At 35.7% G+C, this 13,625-nt stretch overlaps 2 protein-coding genes across 4 annotated transcripts; both read left to right on the plus strand.

The window, feature by feature from the left end:
• The first annotated feature begins 983 nt into the window (after positions 1–983).
• LOC136222686 (3-isopropylmalate dehydrogenase 2, chloroplastic-like) lies at positions 984–7,851 on the plus strand. Its single transcript, XM_066010419.1, has 11 exons — positions 984–1,337; positions 1,481–1,610; positions 1,705–1,816; positions 2,353–2,428; positions 2,521–2,609; positions 3,650–3,736; positions 5,648–5,764; positions 5,864–5,971; positions 6,130–6,183; positions 6,364–6,516; positions 7,508–7,851. The coding sequence occupies exons 1-11, from the start codon at positions 1,121–1,123 to the stop codon at positions 7,580–7,582; spliced, it is 1,218 nt and encodes a 405-aa protein (XP_065866491.1). The 5' UTR covers positions 984–1,120; the 3' UTR covers positions 7,583–7,851.
• A 2,084-nt stretch (positions 7,852–9,935) lies between these two features.
• LOC136222798 (histone deacetylase 5-like) lies at positions 9,936–11,707 on the plus strand. 3 transcript variants are annotated; one of them, XM_066010514.1, is made up of 6 exons: positions 9,936–10,123; positions 10,216–10,334; positions 10,439–10,609; positions 10,688–10,752; positions 10,832–11,066; positions 11,279–11,707. In XM_066010514.1, the coding sequence occupies exons 3-5, from the start codon at positions 10,532–10,534 to the stop codon at positions 10,995–10,997; spliced, it is 309 nt and encodes a 102-aa protein (XP_065866586.1). In that variant the 5' UTR covers positions 9,936–10,123; positions 10,216–10,334; positions 10,439–10,531; the 3' UTR covers positions 10,998–11,066; positions 11,279–11,707. The 3 variants fall into 3 exon arrangements, 1 of the variants encoding a protein (XP_065866586.1); XR_010685697.1 differs by having other exon boundaries at positions 9,936–10,334; positions 10,867–11,066; XR_010685696.1 differs by having other exon boundaries at positions 9,937–10,334; positions 10,855–11,066.
• Positions 11,708–13,625: the final 1,918 nt, after the last annotated feature.

Below are 13,625 nucleotides of genomic sequence, written 5' to 3' on the forward strand. Positions count from 1 at the left end.
GAGTCATACCCCAATTCTTTAACTATCCACAATAAATCAAAATCCTCATCAACATTAGTTTCATCATATACAACATCTCCAACATAATTCAACCCATTCCCTTCATTTACAACTTTGCCCCCATGATGCAATTTAATTGTCAATTTACCTATCCAGTTCACTAAGATAGACAATACATGGAATAAAGTACAAGCAATAAAATTCCCTTTGAATGACAAAACACATAAAAAGGAGTGAGAATCAATTAAAATAGCATAAAGAAAGCAATCCATGACAGATATAAATGAAAATGCATTATTTATGTATGTAAAGAATGACCACATAGTTCATATATAATCACAAAAATACCTAAATAGTAAATCCAATAACCATAAAATATGAAAAAAGAGGAATAAATATGTATTAGAACACTTAAATACTAACCTTGACTTCAAATCCACTGAGAACGACAAAAGGAAACCCTAATTCAATTTGTTTTGATTAATCCCCAAAATCCAACAATAGCAGACGAAACTAAACCGTAACATTGAAACCTAGACTAAACCCTAAAATGGAACATCATATGGGTTCTTCTTTAATCTTTAGTTCTTGAGAGAATGCAGTAATTTGAGGGATTCAATCTGATTCTCGGGATTCGATTTGTAGGTGAATCGATGTCTGTATAGATATTGGAGTTTTTTTTTTGTCTTTCCATATTACTTTGCTGACATGACACTTCTTTTTATAGTCAGCAGTCACGTGTCGAGAGCGGAGTCAACAAATAGGCGCATGTTGCGCACGAGTCAATGGTGATTCTGCCATGTCAGCAACTAAGGGGTTAAGTGGTTCATTTTTTTTGCAAGTTGAGGGGTCCTAATAGGACGTTCCAAGAGTTGAGGGGGCAAAGTGACCAAAATGACCAAGTTAAGGGGGCTGGATAGGGTTTAAGCCTTAATCATTTAAAACTTTTAAAAAAGGACGCCAGTAAAGTTTGTGCTAGTACAATAGTCAAAGCATTAGATTAGGAAGCTGCTGGGTTTGCTCAGTGGTATATTTTCATATCTCCTCCAGCAGCAGTCACTCTCCGCTGGAGTTCCGTCTCCCAACCCAAATCTTTCATCTTTCTGTCCTATCACACCAAATGGCCGCTGCTCAGGTTAATGCTAAACCAATCAAAGCTGTTTTCCATTCTAAACTTGCTTCTAATCACGCTCACAAGCCAGGCAGAGTCAGGTGCGCCGCCACAGCCGTCTCACCATCCAAACGCTACTCCATAACTGTCCTTCCCGGCGATGGTATCGGCCCTGAAGTAACCTACGTCGCCAAGAATGTCCTCAAACTGGCTGGCTCTCTTGAAGGTATGCTTTGCGCTTTTAGCTTAAAATCGCTACTCCTGCCTGTTATCCGAGAAAACCAAGCACAATAGGCGATGGAACAAAGAAAGTGAAAAATTGAAAATATGTCTGCACCTCTCTTTACATTTTATTGCTTAATTTGTTAGGAATTGAATTTAGCTTCGAAGAGATGCCTATGGGTGGATCCGCTTTGGATGTCGTAGGAGTTCCATTGCCGGAGGAAACCCTCTCCGTAGCCAAGCGATCAGATGCCATTCTTCTTGGAGCCATTGGAGGGTATATATAGTTATCTAATCTTTACAATTTTCAATTTTCAGCTACTTATTTTCTTTTTTTAAAATTTGATGATTCTTCAATTTTGATTTTTAAGATATAAATGGGATAATAATGAAAAACACTTGAAGCCAGAGACTGGGTTGCTTCAGCTGCGAGAAGGTCTTAAAGTTTTTGCAAATTTGAGGCCAGCTACTGTTTTGCCCCAGGTAATTTAGTTTACTTGACCCAAAGCCCTGTTAAAACCATTCTTAGTTTATCCAACAAAGAAGCATGCTCATTGGTAATATATGAGCATCGAAAAAGAATTTTCGAATTGATAAAAAAGGAGGCAACTGCATTCTGATATGTGGCCCAAATTTTGTTGTCATATTATATGATTGTATAATCAGTTAATCACTTTTGCTGAATAGAGTCTTTGTATTATATGATTGTGTTAGCACTTGGTGACCTTTTCTACGGGTAGAGAGTTCCACATTTTAACAAACAATATTGTCCTCCACTTGGTAAGAATATATTTTTTTACAGTGATATCTTCGCTTAACAAAGAAACTTCTCTCAGGGAAAAACCACATTTCAACTCTTTGTTTCAGTATATAATCAGCAAAAATACTAAGGACGATTTTATATCTTTACCCATTTTCATGTTGTTTTTATTCAATGTATCCCTACCTGGACTTTTAGTGATATTATCGGTTTGTATACACTAAAAGAATATGACATTTTATCATATTCATTCTTCTAGTTAGTTGATGCTTCAACATTGAAGAAAGAGATTGCTGAAGGTGTTGATGTTATGGTAGTAAGGGAGCTTACTGGAGGTTAGATAACATTGAGCTTAACTAAATAAATTCTTTTGCTTCCTACAGATATACATTAGCAGATTTTATTTTTAATTTTTTTTGGCAAGTAGGAATTTATTTTGGAAAACCAAGGGGTTTTGGCCATAATGAATCTGGTGACGAGATTGGCTTCAATACTGAGGTGTATGCAGGATATGAGGTACACTTCTAAATTTGTTTTAGCTGTAATTTCAATAACAGGTGATGGATGGTACAATATAATTTATATATTCCTTTTCAAAATAAACTCTTTTATTTTCGATTTTCTCATTTTCCATTTGTTTTCAATTCCATAAAGTTGCATTTTCATCACTACTCTTTGATGAAAAGTGTATTTATTAACCTTCTATTTTTTAAAAGTTAATTTACTTCAATGTTGTTATAAGAAACTTTTAATTAGGTTTCTGTTTTCGGATTTGCATTGGATGAGTTATAGTTGTTCTGTGAAATATTTTCCATGATCATAAATTAGAATTTATAAAGAAATTTAACCAAAAAAACTGTTAAAGTCAAAATTGGTCAATTTAGCTCAAATTTTATTTTCTATTATAACCCAACCTATTCAAATTCGAACAACCATATACTTAAAGTGTATTTGCGTTGTTATATAAGCTTGTATGTTATTCAAATTCTGTGTACTAATAAATGTATTTTCCAGTAATCATATTTGAGCAAACTATGCAAATGTTAGGGGTCATCAACTAATTGTTGCAGGGAATTAATCTTTTACTAGTTTAGATGACATTTGGAAGATTTTAATCAAGCAGACTAGCAAGATATTTGGTTTTGTTTTCTTCTTAATAATACACTTCCCTTTTCATGCTTTCATTAGAGTCCTTTTAGTTTATGTTCTACTTCCCTTTATCTGAAGTGCACGTTTAAGTGTAGTTGGGGTAATGCAGTTTGTTGTTCAGGCATTTACAGAAACATCCCTCATGCATCTTGTCACTTATCACCAATTTGCTTGCCAATGTCTACACAAGAATTATTATTTGAATGTTCCTATTTACTTGATCAATCAAACTTCAGAAGTCTAGTTGTTCTATTGTGGAATAGTAAGATTTGAATGAGTGTCTCATCATACACTGGAAAGTCGCAAATAGCTGATACCTCATAAAATTCTTTGATGATATATGTTGTTTTTGCTAAGGTGTTTTAATCATTTATTTTATTGGATAATGTGGAAAAAACTTGAATCAGATTGACCGGATTGCTCGTGTTGCATTTGAAACTGCCAGGAAGCGATCTGGAAAACTCTGCTCTGTTGACAAAGCAAATGTCTTAGAGGTATATTGTGTTGCTGCAACCATTTTTGTCTTTTTATATTTTTGTATATATTCATCTTTTATGAATTCAATATTGAAGTACGTTATGGAAGTTTACTTGTAAGTTTTACTCTAGAAGGAAGTCTAGTTTTTGCTTCCAAATTGTTTTGGAGATTGCTTATTTTGAGTTTCCATTAAATAGGAGATTCTTTCTCTTACTAAAATCCTCTATCCTTCCTTTTCCAATTAATATCAGGTTGTGAGATTTTATAATTTTTGATGTTATTATGTGAATGAGGGAAAACCGACTAAGGTGGTTTGGCCATGTAAGACGAAGAGCGCTTGATGCGCCGGTTAGGAGGACTGAAGAGTGGCAAAGGGATGTAGTGATGAGGGGTAGGGGTAGGCCTAAGCAAACTTGGAGGAGGGTGATCGAGAGTGATATGAGTTTATTAGGGATTGAGGAGAATATGGTAGTGGATAGGATAGAGTTGAGGGAGAGAATTTGTGTTGCTGACACGACTTGATTGCACGGTTTCATATGATGGTTCATGTTAGTCGACCCCGAATCATTTCGGGACTAAGGCTTTGTTGTTGTTGTTGTTGTATTATGTGAATGAGCTTTTACATGAAAGTAGTGTGGAAATTCTTGAGTTTGTGATAATGGAGGAGGTCATGGCATATCTATGGAATTGCCTTTGAACAGTTGGTTCCCCTGTCACAAACACGAGATGTTTCATTTTCTACCCTTTATCTTCTATTTCATATTTGATGGATTATATAGCATAGTTAGTATTATATAACCAGTAGCCCTACGAAGATTCTTATATGGGCATGATTGCAGCAAATCTGCAGCAATAACAAGGGTGAAAAACTAAGGATAATGTGGAACTTTAGTATGGTTTATGTTGCATTCCTGTTCATACTCAATGTGTCATTTCACTTCTGACAATACCAATTAGGGATGCTTAACATTCTTTCCAACTTAGAACATACAAAGGTAAACTTTTCAAAGGTCTTCCTATTGCATTTTAGAGAAATAATAATTTGCCCTAACTATATGGTGCATTGTGTAAAGGGACATGTACTATAACATCTTTCTAGAAAGGGATGCTAAAGGCATACCCCCTGTCATTTGTTATGGTTCTACTAATGGGGTTAGATGTGAAGCAAATTGCTAAGCTTACTATCTGGCTCACAAATAGATACTTATTTTGTAGAGTAATAGTAGGTAGATTTTATTGTTGCATTTGCTTAATCTTTATTAATATGCTGCTGCTAACATACAAAGTATTTTGACCGTCAATGTGGTTTGTGTTAGAGAATGCCTAGCCCCTTGGTAGGAAGGTTTTGGAAAGGGGTGAGCTGGCTGGCAGTAGGAGTTAGTTATTTGGGAAGATGAGCTGGAGGGTAGTTTGGGTAATAGGCTGAGTATAAGTAGGAAGTGGTAGTATGTTTTGGGTATTGAATAAAAAAAAAAAAAAGGGCGGCCCGGTCGCACTACGCGTCCCCGCTGAGCGAGGGTCCGGGGAGGGGTCCCACCACAAGGATGTACTGGGGCAAGCCTTCCCCTGCCAATTTATTTGGCCAGAGGCCGCTCCTAAGACTCGAACCCATGACCTCTTGGTCACACGACAACAACGTTTTGGGTATTGAATATTCTGGGTAATTTCTATTTCTGTTTGGCTGCCTTTGAGCAGAGGCTCTGCCTTCGGTAGAGAAGGGGGTTGAGCTTAACTTAATCCATTTATCCTTGTTTCTTACTTTCATTCCTAAAGCTGTATTTCCTTTACTATCTACTCATATTTGAATACAATTACTCTTCTCTGTTTTGTGAGCTGGGTATCCTGGAAATTATTCTGTTTGGGAGGATTTGTGTTTCTAATTTCTCTTAGTTTGTCAATGTCTTTTTCTTCTTTCAATAAATTTCCAGGCATCAATGTTTTGGAGGAAGAGAGTCATCAGAATTGCTGAAGAATATCCAGATGTTGAACTTTCACACATGTATGTTGACAATGCTGCTATGCAGCTTGTTCGCAATCCAAAACAGGTCAGAAAAGTTTTTTTTTTTTTTTTTTTTTTATGTAATAGGAAAGTAAATTTTGATGAGAAACGGAAGCCGTAATGTTAATAGCTACGTACACTGCAGTTTGATACAATCGTGACGAACAACATTTTTGGAGATATACTGTCTGATGAGGCCTCGATGATCACTGGAAGTATAGGGATGCTTCCATCTGCTAGTCTCGGTGCATCGGTATGGCTAATTACTTATCATTTTTCCAAATGAACCCAAAAACTAAGTGTTGCTACAGAGATTTCTCATGCCTATATTTCCCCTGGAGTAAAATGGTCTTTCTTTCTGCCCTTATGACATGAAAATTCTTTTCATTGACAGTTTTTTCATTGACATAGGGACCTGGACTTTTTGAGCCGATACATGGATCTGCTCCTGACATTGCTGGGCAGGTTGGTTGGTTCTTAGTTTAGTAATACTTGATTCATTTACATAATTCTGAAACAAAGAATGGGACCATTTTCTCAATCCTTACCCTCCCATCCTTCTCATATATTCACTTTTCTCCCAAGAGAGAGACAGAGAGAGGTAACATATAACCATGCTTTCTGATGTCGACTTTTGACATTTAGGATAAGGCAAACCCATTGGCAACAGTGCTTAGTGCTGCAATGCTTTTGAAGTATGGCCTAGGGGAGGAAAAAGCTGCAAAGAGAATTGAAAATGCTGTTTTGGATGCTCTGAACCAAGGGTTCCGAACGGGTGACATTTACTCTGCTGGAACTGTATGTGATTTCTCATTTCTATCATCTATTTTTTTATTTTACAACTTTTAAGAAAATCGTTGAACTTGAAGTTTCAAACTCATCTATTTTTTATTATTTTACAAGCTTGTGAGTTTTACTTTTTATTATTTTTCCTATCTCTAGATCAGACTGTTAAACAAGTCAACTTCTAATGTTTCTTGGGAATTCCAGTTTCTTATTGTCTAATGTCCTAGCATTTTCTTCACATTTCCCATGCTATTAAAACAATGTTTCTTGTTGTGCTTACTAGTTTGTTTTATTTTCTAAATTCTCTTTGAACATGTCTGTTTTGGTGTGAAGTAGTTGCATGGGCAATGAGAAATCCATACTTAAATATTGAGAAAATAGTGTAAAATCTCTTTGAACATGTCGTGGTGTAAAGTAGTTGAAAGGGCAATGAGAAATGCATACTTAAATATTGAGAAAATAGGTCTCATTTTGAACCGTGGATTGTTGCAACTTCATGTGATCAGTGGGGGCACAGGCTTGTCAACAAACACATGGTGTCAGGTCAGTTGATCAAAAGATATAGATAACCATATGCGATTTCACGAATTGGACATTCACCATCAGAATATTAGGAGAACAATTAACTAATAATTACTCTGTAGTAGAACACAACCTTATGTCTTAAGAATTACACCTTGACTTAATTTGGAAATTAGGGGAGATGTGGTTTTGGGTCCTAGGAAATGGATATTGAGGTTATGTTGTTCGGCTCTTTAGAGAGTTAGGCTCTGCTGTTTGAGTAGAGAGGGAATTCTAAATTCATGTGGGGGGTTGAGTTTGTCTCATAGAGTTTATCTTTGATTCCAGCTTTGTTTTGCTTTTCTGTTTCTGCTGATTTCAGTGTTACTAGTGAAGAACTATCAATACAATAATTCTATTTCTTCTCTTTTCTAGTTATGAATTTCTTACCCTTCAATGTCGGTGTTTCGCCTTAGTGATTGGTAATGGACTTGGTTTGCAGAAATTGGTGGGATGCAAAGAAATGGGTGATATAGTGCTGAAATCAGTAGACAGCCAAGTTCCTGCTGCAGTTTGAACTAAAACAGCATATATTGCTACAAATTTAAGGAGCTCAAAAGTTGTTTGTTTATCGATAACCTTGCACAGGCCTGATGCTTGAAGAGGATATTTTTTTGGTTTATGATATATAGCCTTGTTCATTAGTTCTCTGATTGTTCCCTGTCTGCTTGCTACTTTGAATAGGTGTTGTGTTGTATACTATTTTTATTCAATTCCTTGGATTAGAGAAGTTGCAAGCTCAAGACATTCACGGCATTATGTAATTTTAATAGAGCTTTCCAGTCATACCCTGATTAGTTTTGCTAGTTTACAGAAATAAAATTAGGACAAAGAAAAGTTTAATAGTGTTGGAAACTTTATTTAGTTAATACCCTGTTTTTGATATTCTAAAACTTTACAATGGATTTGGACTACCATGTCATTTATTGACTGGGCCAATAAAAAAATTTACACATCAGCTAAATTAAAAGGGGAAAGTTGTGAAGGTTTCATAGCACCTGTTTATAAAAAAAAAAAAAAAAAAAAAAAAAAAAAAAAAAAAAAGAAAAAAAAAGAAAAAAAAAAAAATAGCACCTGAACTTGAACATTTTTCTCATTTGACACCGTGAAGTTTCACTTGAACCTATCACACACTTGAACCCAAGCTCGATCCATGAGAGGAGATTTGTGTGTTGTTCTTACAGTTTTTGTGTTACTTGAGATTACGATTTTGGATTTTGGAAGAGATAATGATGTACAGAGAAGAGAGGAGTGTTATAGAGAGAGAAGGATTAACGAGATGAGAAGTAAATTGAAGAGAGAAGATAGTTGCAGTCTTGCAGACCGAAGTGTTTGGTGATTGAACAAATCAGAATTGTAGAGATTTGGAGTTGAGAGAAGATGATTGAAGTGAGGGGTTAAGTGTACATCTGGTCATTGAATTTAAACTTTAGTGAATTTGTTTCAATAAAGTCATAAAATTTTGACTTTTGTTTTAATAAAATCATGCAAAAATTATAAAACTAGGTCAAATTGGAGGTCCATTTACCTATTTAACCCATTTACTCAACCTATTACAAATCTAGACTGATTTTGTGTGACTTTTCCATAATACTTCTAACCTTCACACTTCCCACAACGCGAACGGCCGCTCCCCTCATCTCCTTGGTTACGCAAAAAGTTGGCTCCTCCATTAATGATTTCAAGACTTTTGATATTTCTATCTTCCTTTAAATTGCACGAAATCTGTACCATTTCGCCAAATCACAATGAATTTCTCTTTTTCCTCTCTTCATCTCTTGATTCTGCAACTTCTTAATCCTAGAAAATGAAACCATGGTTCTTCATCTTCCTGTTCTTGCTCGTTACTTGGTTTCTTTCTTCTTGTTACCATCAAAGAAATGGTTATTCTACGTTATTTCCTCCGTTTTCCCCAATTTATCATATTGTTATTGTCGCTTTTAAGGGTGAAAGGCGCGAAAAATGTAAGTATCTGTTGTTTTTTCTGCGTTTTTTCATGGATACACTTCGAGTAGTCGATGATTTCACGAAGATTTGCGAAGAGAAATAGCCTGAAACGTGACGATCTACTTCGTGAATCGATGATTTCGCGAAGATCTGCGAAGAGAAAGAGCCTGAAACGTGTGGATCTACTTCGCGAATCGATTAGTTCGTGAAGTATGCGAGTAGAAAAGTTCATGATTTGACTCGCAGACTTCGCGAAAGCATTGATATGCGACGTAGATCGTCACGTTTCAGACCTCACATACCTCGCGAAAACATCGATTAGCGAAGTAAAATCACCTCTTTCCCTACACATTTACATTCGCATACTTCGCTAATCCTCATTTCGCGAAGCCAAAATTGTCTTTTTCCCTGCCTAACACGATTAATTTTTTCTGAAGGTGATTGATTACATAACATCCCTTTCTAGAAGGCGACGTATTGGGCTGCAGGGGAGATAATTTTCCTTCTTGTACAAGGAGAAATTTCCCTCAAGATTGGCACATTCACTCCTAAAATGGTTGGTTAGGGGAGATTGTGCCAATAATCCGGTACCAATTTTGAAGCGGATGAGTAATCTTGGTGTGCACTATGAGACACATCCATCCCAAAAGGTCTGGACTTCTATTTCTCATCCCAAAAGGCCTGAACCTTTTATTAGGAGTTTATTGTGCTTTGTTAGGAGTTTATTGTGGCAATCTACAAAATAATTGGGCTTTTACAACACTTTTCTAGCAACACTTATTAAAACTGTCTCATGGACTTAACTGATAAAAAAGCCCAAACTCTAAAAAAATCCTTTTAATCTGGATGGACTTTCAGAATACAAAACCAAGTCCAAATAAAAAAAAGCCCGATATTTCAAAATGAAGTCCACTTTCTTATTTGATCTACATCTACATGAGAAGCCAGAAGCAAAAGCGATGATGCAATTTCAACTCACGACCTAGATTGAAATCCAATCTCGATCAAATCGGTGTCATCAAATCGATCTTCATCAAATTGTTTCTCCAATCTCCGTATGGATCTTCGAGCTTCTCATACGCACAGAGATCGTGTCCTTTCTTCGCGAGTGGTATTAATTGCTAACCCTACTTCTGATTGCTTTTTTTTTCGATTTTGATATCAATGGTCTTTGCTCGATGTTGAAACTGCTCCGAGTTTAAGTTTAAGTTTGCTTGAGTTCCTCCGTCTACTTGAGTTCGTTCTAGTTCGAGTTTGAATAATTTTTTCTGCCAAAGTTGCACTGGACTTTGGAACCCCTTGTTTTGGTGCTACAATTTCAGGTGAGTTAGCTGCATTTATTTGTTTCTTGTTCAATTTTTTTTTCCTGAACACCAACTATTTGATGAAATGCCTTAACTAACGATTTACATTTACTGGGTTCAAGTCTCTTGGCCTCAAGGAATAAAACGGAAAGGCTACCGTGTCCCTGTCCCTATCCAATGCAAAACCATGCTTCTCAAATGTTTCAAATTATGACATGAATGCCTCAGTCTTCAACTTGGCTGCTCTGGATTCCATCTCAAGCCAAGGGTCTATCTCTCTGGAGGTTTTTAATGTATGAATGGTTCCATTCTACTGATCTATTGCTAATCATTTCAAGCATTTGAACATGTGATATTTTGTTTTGATGCAGAGGGGATGGTACCATAATGTAGTTTACTTGGGACAGGAACAAGATATTCCAATTCTGACAATGACGTACGCAACATTATGTTTCCTCATCTCTTTTTTTCTTGTGCTCTTCTTCTGCCTAACCTTTTTTTTTGTAATTATTTAGCTGCCCTCTTTTGAATGTTGAAGGCTTTAAAACAGGGAAGCTTCCTCTGTGTGCTCCATCTAAAGAATATGCTAATGTCTTGGTAAAAGGCCTGGTGGAAGGAGGGCAGTTCTTAGAAGATGAAGCCATTGCTTACATAAAAGAAGCTTCTACCAGACCAATATGATTGATGGCAATTATAGTTGAGGAAGGTTCAACTATAGTTGAGGCAGGTTCAACTACAGTTGATTGAATGGTATGAATATAGTTGAGGCAGGTTCAATTTTTTTTTATTGATGAGCTTTATTGATTGAATGGTATGAATGAATTGAATTGATTAAATGGACAGGTTCAAACGAAGTGTTTTTGCATTGTAAATGATTTCCTTGATCTGAGCCTACTCATTTTAGTTGATTTGTACTATATGGATCGGTATTTTGCTACAATATGATAGTGTTAGTTTTTTAGGTTCAAAGATGATGAGCGGGTGACGAAGGAGGATATGAAGAGAGCATTAGAGGAGTAGTATGGTGGCTGAAGTTTGTTCTTGGATTTAGTTTGTTCTTTGTGATGCTGAAGTAACATTTTCAAAAAGAAGAGCTGGTTTATTGAAGAAAGCTCATGAGATCTCTGTTCTTTGTGATGCTGAAGTTTGTTTGATTCTCTTCTCCCATAAAGGGAAGCTCTTTGAATACTCTACTGATTCATGGTACTTTCTAATTTTACTCTTCTTAGGTTTTTTCCTTATAAGATCTGAATTGGGTTTTCATGTTAAACAAATACCATATATAGGAACTTATAGTATGTTGAAACATTTAACACATAAATTGCTTTTATATGAAACTACTAATGGTTCAAGTTTATCTCCTGAGCAGGACATAAGACGAAGCGTTTCAGGTAAGCTAAAAGTGTATGTTGATCCAAGTGTTAAAAGTGTCTGCTGATCCAATTCATGAAATGAGTAATAGATCCATAGTTCATATTTAATTTTTCGGCTTTATCAAACATGTAATTTGTCTATTTTATTTATTAATATATGCTTGTTTAAGTGTTTGATCCATCTCTATTCCCTTGCAGTAAAAACAAATGATATGATGTTGGTGATATATTTGTCTCTCTCATCCGAAGCGTCATTGCACTCCACAACTTGATTAATAACAAGGTGCCAGCCTCTTCCATGAAATTAGTTAGACTTGTAACATCTGCCCTTGTCCATGAACTACTGTATGCAATTGGTGTTAATATCAGAACAGACCTCTCTAACATGCTGCTAACTGGGTCTCCCGAAATGTACTAGCTCATTATCTAGCCACGAATATCACTTCCATTTCAAGGTACACTGAAATTTCAGAGTCATGAACCTGAGGTACACTGAAATCATGCCATGTCTGCTTAATCTATGTTCTCCATAGAGTGTTGTATGTATATTTGCTGCATGATTACTGGTAGAATGAGTTATAAACTTATCAATACCCAACTGCATAATATTGAATCATTGCCCATGTTTAAGAGATACTGGAGATACTTGGTGCCTCAGAATATTTTGCAGGTATATTCACTTTGTGAAAGGGTATACTTTAGTTCCGTACTTACAAAAGATTGCAGTCAGACTAAGACTAAGCATGAGCTTAGCCTAGAAATAGAATAAAGTAGGAGAGAGACATGTGCATCCCTTGACTCTTCTTCATCTATGTCCTGTTTTGAGGGCTTTCAGCTATCAGTAGCCTCAGATTTCCTTCTAAGCCATTCCATTGCATTAGATTCAGGATTTCCATACCAGCTGTTAAGTCCTCAAGCTGAAGAAGCTGCTAAGCTTCTTGTTTTTTCCCCTTTGAGACCTTGTGATCTGCAAATGGAATACTCTCTGGAGTCAAATGTCTATTTTTACGGCAGCCTTTGGATTTAGGCCTCTTTATCTATTTGAATGTGGGTTTCTTTTGTTAATTAGTATAGGATGAAATCTTCTCTTCATCGTTTGCTGCTGCCATGACAAATTATTGGTTGGTATCAGGTGGTAGTTATCATCATCTACATGCAAATTATTGTTTGTGTTTATGGCCATTTCACATTGTGTGTACTGTTTCTTAATTGATTCTTTTATAGGTATATGTGATAGGGGGAGAAGGCATATTGGAAGAGCTGCAGCTTGCTAGATACCCAGTACGTTCCAAACTTCCATTTATGTATTTTCTGTATATTTATTTCTTTTTTATCTCAATTGTTTGGTCCCTGTATGTATTTGAGCCCATAAATAAGCTATTAGCAATTTATTTTGTTGATTCATAGCTCTTTTTCCATAAAAGTTAATAGAATTTTTGTCCTTTTAGGTATGTGATAATTGGGAAATTTTTTTAAGATTCTTACAGTTTTATTTATGTGGAGATTAGAAAATGAGTTCCAACATATTCAAGGGTTTCAACCGACTCCATTTGAGCTCTTTCTAAAATTTGGAGAAGGCTTTTATTATTTTTGGACATTTAAACTTTAGTCACCTTAGTTATGTTGATTTCAGATTTTGTTATTTCTAGTTTATATTGGTGTAAATTGTACTGAAATTTTATTTGCATGGTATGTATGTGGTTATAATTGTTTTCTAGCACAGTACAAAAAAAAAAAAATATAGGATTTCTAGAAATTTACTGACAAAAATTCTTCGGTAAAATTCGTGCTTTAAATTGTTTAGATCGGATTACCGACCGATTTCTGTCAGTAAATCGTTTTGCTTTTTTTTTTTAAAATGGATTCTAGCGGCGGTTTAAACCGATATTAGAAAAGCGTCACTAATCAAAACCTTACCCCGTCGCTTTCATAAAAC

This window comes from Euphorbia lathyris, chromosome 3 (genome assembly GCF_963576675.1).
Source record: "Euphorbia lathyris chromosome 3, ddEupLath1.1, whole genome shotgun sequence".
NCBI classification, from domain to species: domain Eukaryota; kingdom Viridiplantae; phylum Streptophyta; class Magnoliopsida; order Malpighiales; family Euphorbiaceae; genus Euphorbia; species Euphorbia lathyris.